This window comes from Scophthalmus maximus, chromosome 20 (genome assembly GCF_022379125.1).
Source record: "Scophthalmus maximus strain ysfricsl-2021 chromosome 20, ASM2237912v1, whole genome shotgun sequence".
In the NCBI taxonomy this organism is placed as follows: Eukaryota; Metazoa; Chordata; class Actinopteri; order Pleuronectiformes; family Scophthalmidae; genus Scophthalmus; species Scophthalmus maximus.
The window spans coordinates 11,487,348-11,502,257 of record NC_061534.1 but is presented as its reverse complement, the minus strand read 5'-3'; the positions used below and the strand labels follow the sequence as shown (position 1 = coordinate 11,502,257).

At 41.8% G+C, this 14,910-nt stretch overlaps 1 protein-coding gene across 1 annotated transcript in view; it reads right to left on the bottom strand.

The window, feature by feature from the left end:
* shc3 (SHC (Src homology 2 domain containing) transforming protein 3) overlaps positions 1-14,910 on the bottom strand; it is an 18,255-nt gene extending 3,345 nt beyond the window's left edge. The window contains exons 1-11 of the mRNA XM_035607911.2: positions 12,125-14,910; positions 8,257-8,327; positions 5,714-5,777; positions 4,612-4,731; positions 4,004-4,057; positions 3,616-3,667; positions 3,393-3,525; positions 3,137-3,290; positions 2,456-2,549; positions 2,173-2,364; positions 165-490 (exon numbers count right to left, since the gene is read on the bottom strand). Of these exons, the coding sequence (XP_035463804.2) occupies positions 165-490; positions 2,173-2,364; positions 2,456-2,549; positions 3,137-3,290; positions 3,393-3,525; positions 3,616-3,667; positions 4,004-4,057; positions 4,612-4,731; positions 5,714-5,777; positions 8,257-8,327; positions 12,125-12,766 (1,902 nt within the window). The 5' untranslated portion in view covers positions 12,767-14,910. The remainder of the gene's footprint in view (positions 1-164; positions 491-2,172; positions 2,365-2,455; positions 2,550-3,136; positions 3,291-3,392; positions 3,526-3,615; positions 3,668-4,003; positions 4,058-4,611; positions 4,732-5,713; positions 5,778-8,256; positions 8,328-12,124) is intronic.

Here is a 14,910-nt window from a genome sequence, read left to right as displayed (position 1 = left end):
TGAGGAAAAAAAAGAGATGTTATGAGTATTATTCTTGCACATTTAAAAAATCTTTCACTTTTTGCATTCCCACTCACTGACAACTTCACAAAGCATTAATTTCTACCGACGGCATCTCCTTTCAAACACACTCTGCGTGTCCTTGAACCCCACGTGACCCTTACCGTGCCCTCAGGGTCCACCAGTAGTAGGTGTTTGGCAAGTCCATTGTGCATGCCCGTCAGTACATAGGACCCGGGGTTGGTAGTGCTCTTGCGAACAAGGAAGTCCCCGTCTTCCTTCAGCAGTTTTTCGGCGTCACGGCGGCTCATTTTGCCGTGGTACCACGTCTGGCCCTCCAGCTCCTCCTGCGCCCGGAAGGCCAGAGAACGCACAAGCAGAGGGCTCGAGCTGTCCACGGACGCAGCCTTGTGAAGACCAGACATCTGGGACTGGGCTTGGCCATGGCACGGCGGATGGGACTGCGACTGAATTGCATCCTCAAAGGGCTCTGTTATAAGTAGGAGGGGAGTATCAGAATAATACATCAATAGCGGAAGGATATCTCCAGAACAGATTTTTTAACTTGACATCCTACAGAAGTCAAGGTTGGTAAAGTATGGTAGTCCATTAATTAATTGTTGGTATGAAAATAAACATATGGTATATCTTGGAAGTGCAAGTTCGTCATTAGTGTACAGGTCCCCTGTGGAATTTTTGACCACTAGTAGTGCTATAGAGCAAGGTTTTGACTGGGTCCCAGTTTTGCTTGTCTTGTGCACGCATACATATTCCTGTGGCAGTGGTGTGACAGTGGTGTGCCCAGAAATGCAGCAATGCACCTGCAACAGGCAGAGGGGAAGTAAACTGCTAGCTAAATCGGAATGAAACTTTAAACTCTATTCTTCTATATTATATTAACACTCCTTTGAGGAATCTGATGACCTCATGTTGCGCTAGTCAGAGCAAACAAATCGTATAAACTCATTACATTTTTTTTTTTTTTTTAACAATCCCCCGCTGTGATATGTCCGGCACAAACACCTTGTTTGGGAAACCGTGAGTCTCTGATGCCAGAAGTTCATCAGCTTCTGATGGGGGGATTCACTGACGCACTGAATATGTAAGTATACTTCTTTTTGTGCTTCATCACCTCTCTGTGATTATGGGTATTCCACTTGGGGAATACAAGAAATATGACGTTATTACATTCGGAGACTGTTATTATCATTTGTAGAAAAACAATCTGTTGTCTCTGTTATTTACACAAAGTAGACCAAGTGTATGTAAATGTAGGTATAGATTTACATTATATGTCTAACAATTTGTGAACTGATGCAATGATATGCTGATGACAAAGTGCTGTACATGCCCGACAGTTGGCAGCCCATTACCAAGGTAACACACAAGTAATTACGAGTTTAAAAAAACTTGTGTACGCAGGGCGAAGACAGAAAACACAATCTTTGAACAGAAGGAATCGGGTGTAACCCCAAGAAGATGTAACCACTAAACCTGTCTGCATAGTCTCTAACAAAGTTAGAGGAGCATGACGATGACGATTATAGGTCAATTTAATTTTCTCTATATAGTCTGTTTTATAGTAATTCAATTACTGATTTATTGAATAAGTTGTGGTGTGCTGGCGTTTGTTAGGAGAGGAACAAAGTGTAATGTTCCTGATAACGGTTGAAGAACTCAGTAGGGGGACAATAATACATTAAATAACAACTTGAATTCCCTACGATGACAGTTCACTTTTGAATTGTATAGTTGACTGCTCACATGTGTAATTTGTGTCATGGCTTCTTCATAGATACAGTAGTTACACAAATCCTTATGTAACTGATCTTTCATGTGTTATAATAATACCCAAGCTAAGGACTAAGGAGAAAGGAGGCGAGAATAAAGCAGCGCACCGACATTACTGCTGGCCTCCTTTTGTCTTCATTGTGACATGATGTTATTACAATGCCACACCGAAGTCACTAAGAAAACAAAAGCTAGGAAACCTCTATAATTAAAATCTCTGATTTGAAAGTCTCCTTACAATGTTATTCTGACGTCAAGGCACAAACACCGTTCCGACACTTTTAAATGAGTAAGAAATTCATCATAGGTACAAACTGAATTGAATAAAAATGCACCAAACTATGTGAAAGCTAAATGTCACATCCGCCAAACAAGACTCACTCATGTCAAACAGGTCCTTCTGTGGGCTCTCTTTGGCTGCAGCTGCCATCCCCTTTGTCACATGCTCCGCCTCTGCCTGGAGTGCTGCGAGTACCTGGGCATCGATCTGCTGGGTGTTCACATACATGGGCATCTCTGCTGTTTTCGGTGCCTGACCTTTACTGTCGGACAGACTGCTTATATCAAACGATCCTAGAAAAGACAACCACAGTCAAGGTGATGGAAGTGATGACATTCTGCAAAGAAATGTATTTAGATAGTGGGAAGCATGGGTTTTTCTTACCCTGTTGTATGAATATGGGCTTTCTTTCATCGCCCCAGTTTTCTCTACAGTGCCTCCCCTGATAATATGTCTGATCTACTGAACCTGGGCCAATCTGATGAAATATAGACACACAGTGAATATTTTGGAACGGAGAAATGGATATCATGAGTTGATATTAGAAATGACCCAATATAAATATGTTCAATTCAAAAATGTAACCACAGTATTTTGTGATTGCAGATGTTTGATTTCAAAATAATTACAACTGCCGCTAAATCCATCTACTAACTGCTCAAGTAGCCATTTTAATAGCCATCTATGCAGGCAATGTACTGTTCAAATCATTTGGTAACCATGGTTATACATGTGGATGTCAAAACAAGAATGGGCGATTTTTCCCTTATCAATCGTACCATTAAATTCAGTTCAAACTTTTGAACTTTTTTAAACTTTCATTTCTGTGAAGTTTGACATAGTTTGACAATTCGCAATTTACAGTCTAATCATATCAATAATGCTCAAAATCATTTATTTCTTAGTGAGCTCTTTGTGACACCACAGAAAATAAATATACACAAAGGCATTGCATGACTTGTCTGTCATCTGGATTTAGTTTTTATTCGGATGATGCTGGATGAAATCAGTGTGATATCTGTAAGTCCGTTTAACGTCATGCTTAATTTGTTTTATCAGTTGTACCTGGCAACCATCCTGTGCTGCATTCTGATTGGTCAGCCGGGTGTCGATGAAGCCTCCAGGCGGTGGCATCTTGCCGGGGATGTTGTTATAATAAGGATGTTCTGCTGACTCCTCCTCTTCTTCTGTCCATGGTAACTCCTCCACGTTTAATACCCTGGGGGGAAAAACAAAGATGGTACGACCATGAAACTCAATACTTAAACCAATGTGTTATCTTTTTGTTGTGTTTTATATGCGCGCGTCGTGAACACCTTACCTGTCATGTGGTGTGGAGGACAGCTTGCTGGAGGGACACTGCAGGTACTGCTGAAAGCGAAGGTCAAAGGCTTGGCCGATGGTGCCGATGACGTCCTGGGCCAGACCGTCAGAGCACTCCAGTATGTGACACGCTGACGAGAGTCACAGGAACAAATTAAAATGAGCACGTTGCATGTGAGATATGAGACACTCTACAGGGAATTAAAGGAACGAACACATACCTCTTCTGTTAACAGGGTCCTTGGCTACATAGGCAACATAATCTGTCGTGTCCTAAAAAGGAAAAAAATTACATCTTTTACAAGTGTTGTAAAAATGACCAACTAGAAAATACCATAACCTTTTGTCTTGATGTATTACCATTATTTCATATTAATTCAGTTAGTTTAGTTTTTAATGACACTGATGGGGAAAGTTGAAATCCATACTTTCCAAGTAAGTAATTAAATCAAGACTATAAATGAATTATAAATGTAAAAATAGTGGCTGGTCCGGCCCACAGGCCACTGTGTAGTATAGTATAATAAGGTATTAATATAATATCTTAGGTTTTCAATATCACAAAACACAGATGCTAGTTCATTTGAAACAGGCCACTGAGCGACTCACAGGGTCTCCACCCGATGCAAAGGAGATGGACTGCATGTGATGGTTGGCTATGATCTGTCAGGAGTGAAATCGCACAGTACATATGGATTAACCAACGTTACTGCATTACATCTTACACAGGCTCTACACACATGTATAGGGCTGCAATGGACCGATTCATTGGACCTTTAACTCTGGCTACTTTTCTGAAAAAGTATTATTGCATAGAGAATGTCAAGCTGCCAACTTCCTCTGGTAATTCTAGTAACGTCAGGAGTGGTCATGTACTTTTTTAAATTGCTCAAATAAGACATCCTTCACTCTAGGCAAAACAAAAATCTCATCACTTTTGCAACAATTAAAATTAAACGTTATGGTGACAACCTAAATTTGGGAATAAAAGTGTTCTTCTCACCTTTTTTCACCTTTTTATTACACAATTGACATATCATCCTTGGGGTATGTGGTTCATAAATTGTTGAGCATATTCTGTGGCCCTCTTAAGGGAATCTTTTTTAGGTATCTCCCCTTTCCTGACTCAGTAAAAGCTGCTACTACTCCTATGTACTGTCATAGGAGTATCATGAGCATTTATCACATGTATGAATTGTTAAAGGTTACTAACGGACCTGTTTGCAGTCAGGGGTCATCAGGTTGAGGCTACTGGTGGAAATGTTTAGGTTGATGGACATGCCAGCGAACTGCAGGTTGCTCTTGCCCAGGATACTGGACAGAGCTTTGGACGGCGGCTGAGTGGATCAGAGGAAGACACAGACAGACGGACACAAATAAAACAAATGAAAGCAAAATCTCCTTTTCACCAAAGATACAGTATATCTTAAAGTCTACTTGTGGTAATCTAGTGAGACAATTTGAGTACCTTTGGACTGAGCCAAGCTACTGTGTAAGGAGATACAGTTTGGATACTTAAAAGGCTGTGGAATTTTTTTTTTTTAATGAGGAGAAGAGACAAAAAAAAGAAGAAAGAACGCAAAATGAAATTAGTCAAACCCATTTAGGATTCTCAGTATCAAGCTAAAGTTTCAGAGTGTGTTTGTATCTTACGTATATTCTGAGAGAGAAACTAGTCGGCACTGATTTAGTGTAATATGCTCTTCCCTGACATTTGAACAAGCTCTAGAGAGCAGAGTAATGCTTCATTTCACACCCCACAGTCTCCTCACACGCTGTGGATACACACCATGTGCATGCACACAGAGGACAGACGCTCACACACGCACGCACACACACACACACACACAGCTCAGCCTCCTGATCACAGATATTGTGCACCACATGAGTCACTAAGCACTGTGTGCGCGATGTGCAATACATCGTGGGCCGGAGCTACGCCCACGCACATACAGTCCCATACCTCTTCATCTCTCTCCTTTCTCTTTTCTCCTTTCTCTCTCTCCTCTCTCTCTCTGTCTCTCTCTCTCTCTTTCTCTCTCTCTGTTTCATAATTTTTCCTCTCTCTATCGATCTCAGTTTTTCCTCTCTTTTAACATGAAGGGCGGATGAGAGAAAAATAACTTACAGAGGCAGTGCTATATATAGAACACGGATAGGATAAATGAATATCTAATGCCGTTTCCTCTTTTTTCTATCTAATTTACATTTCACGAACATTCATTTTCTCAGCTCTCTCATTGTGGCAATCGCTTGCATCTTTTTTTTATCCCTCCCTCCCCCATCCATCCCTCCTTCCGTCTCTCTCCACCCATGTACCTTTCTCTTCCGCAGAGCTCCTTTGGTCCCAGGAACAGCTTCACACACCAGGCTGATGGCTTCCCTAGAGGGAGGAAGAGAGGGCAATGAAGCCAAGATGGTGACCAGGGACAGGGAAAGAATCACGGTTGTTTTGGCATTAAATTAGTCCGTGTGACGTACTTTGACGAGAAATGTATTTTCTCGTCAAAGTTATATCGGCAGGAACAAGAGGTACAGTACATACAGTCATGCGAGTGGCTGCGAGAGGCTGTAGACGTTATCGTCAGCATGCTAACATGCTCAAAATGATGTTGAAATACTGATGCTCAACACGTATAATGTCTATCATGTTCACCATTTTTGTTTAAAATGCTCAAATTAGCTAATTAGCTCTTAATACAAAGTACAACTGTGGCTGTTGCAAATGCCAAAAGCAAAGTACTGGAAAAATTCTAACCTGATGACGGCAGGATATAAAAAGCCAAAAATGATTACAAGTCATTCTCGTAGTTTAATTCGTTTTCACTAATGTCAACCTCACGGTAGCAAGACAAAATCTAGACAAGGGCTCACCACTGTCAGTAGGATTTATCCTCTGGGAACCATGAATGTCCGAACTAGATTTTGATGGCAATCTGATGCCGAGATGTTTCAGTCTGGACAAATGTCATATCTATAACCATGTTGCTAACTTGGCTCAAAATCTTATCAGACATCGTTGACTAGTTATCACAATTTTAACAACAAGAGAAATAAACTCCATGCAAGCGAAACTGTAGGAATGTTTAGGATATTTTTGGCCTCAAATTTCAGTTGTAAAGGACTTGTCGATCTTTTATCACCTGTGGAGGGGACAATGTCAAGCCAACCAAGTAAAGTGTATAGATAGATTTGCTAGTGCTGCAATCAGTTTTGATTATGTGTCTAATATAGGATGAAATATTACTTAAAATAGAGAAAAGGGGGCGTCGGTTAGCTCACTTAGTAGCACCGGCGCCCCGTGTGTGGAGGCTTGAGTCCTCCTGCGGCGGCCGTGGGTTTGACTCCGACCCCGGTCCTTTGCTGCATGTCTTCCCCCACTCTCCCCCTCCTTCACACTGAATACTGTCCTATCATTAAAAGCCCCCAAAAAATGTTTTGATAAAAATTACAAGCTGAGAAAGATTAAAAAAAGAATCATAATTTAAAGTATTCTACAGGTTGTTACATAGACAGTAGGTTGTTACATACAATGAAATCACCTTGGCCACCAGAGGCCTGAGACGTGATTTAGAATATGTAGTGTAGAGTGATTTTACAAATACAATGAACCTCTTGAAACCAGATAACTGTGTCTGGTAAACAGTCAGGTACACATCACAGAGTGACATCTAACCCTGTCTTTAAGACTGGTGCTAGCAGAAAAAGTTGATTTGATACAGAAAAAGTCAGATTTCCCTCTGAGGCAAAGCGAATTCTGATTTCATGACAGGTTCAGAAATATGAATTTCTATATCCACTGGATAAACCATGCAGGGCAGTGGGTGGGTTCTTTTAGAAAAGCAAAAATCTAATAATAGCAACGGCATGAGACATAGATTTCTCTCTGTTTGTCTCTCTCTCCTTATTGGAGACACAAACACACAGCGAGAGAGAGAGAGAGAGAGAGAGAGAGAGAGAGAGAGAGAGAGAGAGAGACAGACAGACAGAGAGAGAGAGAGAGAGACAGACAGAGAGAGAGAGAGAGACAGACAGACAGACAGACAGAGAGTGAGTGAGAGAGAGAGAGAGAGAGAGAGAGAGAGAGAAGGCCACCATGTGTCAAGCAGAAAAGTGGACATGACACAAACCGATTCACTGTTGGCCTTTGCCTCACTGCACATTGGTCAATGGTTTTAAAGCTACACACAGACGGTTCCATGCAAACAGCCTAAACCTCGTCTAACACAGAACAAATCTTATTACATTTAATCTGAGCTTCTCTTGAGCCAGGTTGCAGAATGTCTGATATAATACCTTCGAGAGCAGTCAGCAATTCAAGTTTTAATAGTTGCGATTCAAAGCAAAACATTAAAACTTTTCATGGTAAGGGGTCAACTGACTATGGTCCGGTATTTATAGGAATTAATGATTTATTTTCAAAAAAATACTATCAATTTTAATATAATTTTAAATAAAATGTTTGTGTGTACATTTAATAAACTTCATGTGTTCTTCATCGTGGAATTTCGACTGCTTTGTGTAAGCAGAGTGACAGAAATCAATTTAACTTATTCATTAAATGACAAATAGCTAATTTATCAATAACAGACTTTGGCTATGTCTGTTTGTTTTCCTGGAGATTTAAGTGGTGCCACAGTTCTGTTAAACCGTTTACTGCGACACCATCAGTCAAGAAGTATTATATGATTTGTATGCATTTGTGATGATTTTAATATAATAATCCCCCCAAAAAAATTTAATTCAAAATGTTCCTAGTTTTTCAGCTAAGGATTTGCAAACAAAAATATGGTTTATCCTACAGGAAATCTATTAAACTGTGAAAAGTTAGGAAAAAGACATCATTTGTGAACATAACATACCTTGTTATTTGTGACCTTGTGGTGAAGTCCAGGGATCTCATTGATCGAAGAACTTCTATACAGCCCAGGTACTGGAAAGCAAAGAATGACAAGCCTGAGTGAAATAAAGTATTCAGTAAGGGACATTAACATTGTTGTGACATACACGTTATAATGTAAAGGGAAAAAAGAGAGAGAGGGTGTGATCTTGGAGTACATTACCTGGTTTTATTGCATTAAAGCTATCAGATGGGAGAAAATAAGTACCCCTGCCAGAAAAAACTGGTCACTTCCTGACTATCAGTGTTATCATTATTGTGTCGTGTGCCTGGTTGTGTTGCTGGTGAATGAGTCACTGAGTTAAAAATAAAGTCTGAACGAAACACATTGAGTACAAATTCTTTTTAACGATTACTTGCTCCCTTACTGGTCAATGCATATGTGAGAGATGTGATTGAAGATTGAATATTAAATCTGTCATTAGTGCCTATCCTCCTTCCACCCCCACCTTCACCTGCTCATGTAAATAACAGCTGAGAAAGACTTCAACCTGTAACGAATCAGCAAATGTGTTTTCACAAACTTGCTGCTTTCATAATTTTCTAGCTTCTAAAGAAGCAGAAAGAAAAAGAAACATCTCGTAGGAGTCCACAATGCCAAGGTCTGACACAAAGTGGATGCAAAGTTTTGAGGAATAAAAATGATAAAATCAATGCTTGTTCATCATAAAATGATTTGTAAACTGCAAGTGTGTTACTGTGCCATATGAGATGACTGTAGTCCTCCTATCCCATGAAGCCATCGTCAGTACAGGCCACCTACTCACATTACAACGCCTCCTCTAATTAATATTGCACAGACTGGGAACATTTTGTGCTGACGAGCTTTTATCGTTATGAGAATCACATTCATAATCTTGTTGTAAACAAAACAGACATCCAGACACACTACCGGTCCTCTTTCCGCTGCCTTTCAGGAAAGAAAAGGAGGTTATTAAAATCATAACTTTCACTTTATGAGGCCCCCTGCTCACCGGTGAGCGTTTTGCAAGTACCAGCAAACAAATACCATTTTGTCAACGTGACGTTTGCAAAATTCTCTATTTTTAGAACAGTGAGTGTGAAGTGCAAAATTCAAAAAACAGCTCTAAAATTGGTCGAGGCCTATTCTGAGCATATCATGGACACTTGTTTTCTCTCATGATGTACAACAAACTAGAACATGATTTACCCAGTAAAACTGAATTTTAGATTAATTATGAAAATCAATGGGAGGCCAGCTCCGAAGAGCATCTTCTAAGTGATCACATTTATAGCCAAAGTACATCTGAGGTCCACAACCAAATATATAAAAAAAAATGTTTTCATATTATTCACTCCAGTTAAACAAGAAAGAAAACATGTTGCTACTGCATTATGTGTACGACAAAAACTTTAGACGGCTCTGTTCAGTCAATAAAGTATTTATCAGATCAAAAGGGTAAAACACGATCAATGAACATGCTAATTTACTAATCATTAAGCACCTTGAGTAATCTATGCTTGTCATTTGAAATGTGCTATAAAATAAAACTGACTTGACTTGACTAATTAAATTGGTTGATGCAATGAGTATTAGGGGCTGCACGGTGGTGTAGTGGTTAGCACCTTCGCCTCACAGCAAGAAGGTTCTGGGTTCAAATCCCGGTGTCCGGAATCCCGTGTATGCATGGGTTCTCTCCGGGTTCTCCGGCTTCCTCCCCCAGTCCAAAGACATGCAGAATGGGGTTAGGTTCATTGGAGACTCTAAATTGACCGTAGGTGTGAATGTGAGAGAGTGAATGGTTGTCCGTCTCTGTATGTGGCCCCTGTGATAGGGTGTACCCCGCCTCTCGCCCAATGTTAGCTGGGATTGGCTCCGCGACCCTTAAATGGATAAAGCGGTAGACGATGAATGAATGAGTATTAACAAATGTTGGATAATATGGAGAATCTGCACCATTACAAATCATGAACAAGGATGGATTATAGCGTGCCACAAATGCTAACAGACCACAAGAGTACTTGCCTGCAAGAGACTGTATATGTATTTGTATATGTTCACCTTTACCGCTCTCACTTGCAACTATTTTCAGTGAGCAACTTCAGTTTGCAACTAGGCAATGGACACAATGGAGCACTTAACAGATGAAGAGCCAGATATTTTCCTCGGGATGTGGGGTGGAGACCAAAGAAGAGCTAAAATGAGAGTGAATGTTACACTTACACTCAGCAGGTGTTCAAGAAACACGACTCAAAATAAATGATATCGTTCTATATCTGCTGGGTGTAAATAACAAGCAACGTTATGCAAACAAGTTAGCTATATACACTTCATGTCAGTTTTGTATTCAAGGATAGAGTCTTTGCAATTTTCACACATTTCAATGAGCGGAAAACTTCATAGCTTCGAAACCAGACATTGAAACATAAATAAAAAATAAATTGAAATATACACGCACACCTGAGTATATTTTTTGACCCCCAAAATACAGTGGCTAACCTACCCTAATAAAAAATAATCAAATAATCCAAAAAAAGTGCTAAACATCTTCCTTATGGATATGATTGCACCAAAAACAAAGCAATAATGTTCCAAAATGACATCAAAGGAATACTTCAAAATCTTGTGTGAAATAGCAAATATTGGGCATAAACAAATGAGCTGAGACAGTGAGTGTAAACAATGTCACTGTCGATCAATGTCCCTTCACAGTAATGGCGCATGATGTGCGAGGATTGACCACATGACGCTAATTGAAAGTGCTGTGAGCGGAGCACCATTTTGAACTCAATACACACAGGACTCAAACCCCAGGGAGAGCAGGGGGATGGGGGAGCACCGACTGGACCCGTTTCCCCCCCTCGCAGTGTGGACGCTTTCAGCACCATTGACTGGACAAATGGGAGCTCTCGGCCCTAATGCAGTTAATGGAATGTCACACTGGTCACAGATACTGAGGGCTTTGTTCAGGCAAGTTGTAGTAAGTGTCATATGATGGCAATCATACTGTGTAACTTAATTCGGAAAATACAAAACCTGGCATCACTGTTTACTGTGCATATGCACCACCCAAAACTACATTTTGCTTTTGTTTAAGGTGCTGCATGAATACAAATATTTAAATGAAAAAAAGACAAAGAGGTAACATCAGTAAATGTTCTATTGACTGCTACTTTGTGCGTTTAGTGAAAATGGCTTGCTCTGTTTTCACTTCACACGCTGAAGAGCGAGCTCGAGCTCAGCATCATCGCTCCTCATGCCAGTGACTCATTGCCGGCATGATGACATTCATGCGCCAACTTGTGCTCCTTTGAATGATGTACGACGATCTGAACAGCATCGACGTGCGATACGGATGTGATGTGGCAAACATGCTCTGTGTATCATTTCACTATCGCTGGGCTAAAACAGCCACGGAGCTCATACGGATGTACGGAAATAACATGTCACCATGGATACAAAAGCATAACGCCGCGGCTCCACGTACACATAATGGACAGAAATGCCAAATGAATGGAAATGTTTACAGAATGCTCAAAAGGATAATCACGGCCTTTATTTTGAAATCTTATGTTGTTTCCTTTAATTTCCCCCCCCCAATGCCTGACCTTCTCTGTTGTCTAAATTATTCAATGTCTGTTTTCTAGTCGCTCCTCCTTCGCTCAGCCTTCTGCTGTGGCCAGCCAACATACGCCCACTCAAGGGCATGTTTTGATGAGAAAATAAATCTACATTATCTTCACTTTATGGCCCAACTTGCAGGTAGCTACGCTTGAGTCATTTAAGTAAATGAGAGACGATGCAGTGGACGAAACACACAGAGGACCAAAAGCACAAATGAGACAGGGAAGGATTAGAGACCACCAACCTTCACTATGTATGTCACTCCTGGACCAGAGATCTTCTCGCTCGAGTGTAGCCATCCTCTGGAGGGTTTGCTCACCAGTCCACCACCTCCACCCGGATTCCATTCCTCTCCACCGGGCGGGAGCTCATCCAGCCTGCTCTTCTTGCTCATGCTGGCGGCTGTCTCCAGCTGCGAGCAGGGGGTTGAGTGGGAGGCCGAGCTGCACTGAGAGAAGCCCACACCAGAGGCTGCCGCCGCCGCTGTTGCTGCCGCACAGGGGCTCGGGCCACTGGAGCCGGCCGGGCCCGACCCCCCACCCCCCTGCAGCTTCGACACAGCCAGGTCCTTGACGGCCGAGGGCAGACCCTTGATGCCCAGCAGGCTGCCCGAGTTGCTGAATTTCAGGCTGGACACCTTGTTGATGAGGGTGCAGAGGGTGGTGCCTCCATCTTCCAGGTGGTCAGACCCGTGGCCGGTGGGGGTGCTGGAAGCAGTGGCGGTGGTGGAGGAGGGCTGGACGTCAGTCGGAGGAGTGTACGATGTCTCGGCTGCAGACTGGGGGGTAGCCGAGACCTTGGGATTCATGGACAGGCCGTGGAGAAGCTCATCGACGGATGTCACTGACTCATTCCTGAAGCGGTTGTATTTGGTACGGTGAAGCATGCCCTTCTCTCTCTTGCTCTCTCCCCACTCTCCACCAACCGACACGCACAGCCTGCCTCTTTCACAAGTGTGCTGGCAGACGTGGCTGAGCCGCACTGATTACCCTCTCCTGTAACATAGCAGCAGCAGCACAGGCAGCAAACGCCTTTTAGCAAATCGCAGGCCACCTGACTGTAATTTTCTCTTCTGAGGTTACAGTGGCGGTTGTGTTGGTCTGCTGCTGCTGCTGCTGCTGCTGCTGCTGCTGCCACCAAAGTCCAATCTGCTCTCAGTAAAATCCAGAGCTGCGATCCAATCCGCAAGAGAGAAATCTACAGACACAATCCATGAAAACACAACACTGAAGCAGAGGAGGAAAAGGATGAAGGGGGGGGGGGGGGGGGGCTCTAAAAGGCTGCCAGAGTTCTGATGCAGCTTGTTTAGTTTCCAGTGGTGATGCTGCTACTGCTGCTGCTGATTTCTAGCCAAAAAGTGAGAGAACAGAGAAAGATCTATGTTGCCGCTGATCACGGATACTGCGAGGGAAGAGAAAATACTCTCTACTGCCTGCTGCCTGCCTGCCTGCCTGCCGGCTCAGAGCAAAAGCATGACTCACTGATCTGAGAAAACCTTCTCAACAAAAGGCTTGCTGAACACTGCAAATCACTTCCTGTTGGAGGGAGGAGAAAAAAAAAACTCCCACTTACAGCACACTAGAACCAATCAATTTTTAAATTCCCCAGTCTGATATTAATCTGCTGTAATTCTTTCCCCCTCATTTGTTTTTCCGAGAACGGGAAACGATTAGATGAGAGGTAGCTTGCTTATTTAACATTGTTAAAAAATATATATTCATAATAACTGGCACAAATTCATGTCTTTCTAACAATTTCTATCCATAAAATGGATAAATGAACTGATGAAAGCTGTGATAGGTGGATGAGGAACAATGAACTAATCACAGAATGTATGATATATTAAGTGATGACATTCATCATCCGTTTAACTGACTGCTGAAATCCCAGTGCCAGAAAAAACTCCACTTCAACAAAAATAGAAGACTTCTTTGATTCAAGAATAAAATCTATTTCAGTTGGTCATAAAGATGTGAGGGTGTTTTAAAAACCCCCTCTATAAATCGTTGAAAGAAGCGACACAAGTGATATTCTAGCATTACAGGAAATTCGTAACATAATGAATATACTGTCTATGTTAATTTACAATAGCTGCAGAACATAGGTAGACATCACTCCTGGTTCTCAGGTTTGTACTTTCAGAAAACCAATGGCTAGATAAAACACTTAGAATAATTGTTTCTGTGCAAAATATTTTGAATCAGCAATTAATGCTAAATTTAAAAAATAAAGGCATGTCAAGACTGATTGAACTGCATCTATCTAATGTGTAGCAATAATTCTCCATCAGCAAGAAAAAGGAAAGAAAATTCAGTTCCGCTAAAAGGGAAGCAGGTACAGATTCACAGCTTGTCTAAAATATCCAGTTGTCGCTCCTGGCTGAACAACGTGAATGGAACAAACTAAAATGACACAGTATGAACGACGCAGGCAGATGAGTCAACGAAACAACCGAAAGGATAACAGAGAAAAAGCCCAGCAGCAACAACAGCAGCAGCATCAGCAGCATCAGCAGCATCAACATCAGCATCAGCATCAGCATCAGCATCAGCATCAGCATCAGCATCAGCATCAGCATCAGCAGCAACGGAGCATCTTTGTCTCCCCGGTAGCGGAAAGCAGGCGGCAAGACACCATTCATGTAAAATGTCCTCAGGAGCATATAGCAAAGCTGAAAGACTGACACTCATTCATAAGCAGCTTCCGCTCTCACTCTGCTGCAGATTTCGCACTGCAGTCCCTCCCAACATCTCTCTTTCCTGCCTGACAAATATAGAAAAAAAGAAAGAAAAAAAAGACCGCACGTCTGCCTTCTCTCCTCAGAAACAAAGGCAAACACAGAAGCAAGGAAGAAGAAGAACGAGCCCTCGCAAATCAAAAGAGGCGGCGAAAAGACAAAGGAGAAAAAAGGGCAGACAGCAAAAAAAATAAAATCATGCAATATTTAGTCTTTTATGTGAATGAAATAGCAGGCTGGCATACCAATGTTTCTGTGAATGGAAGCGAGGCCTTTCTGCCTCTGCAAGGCAA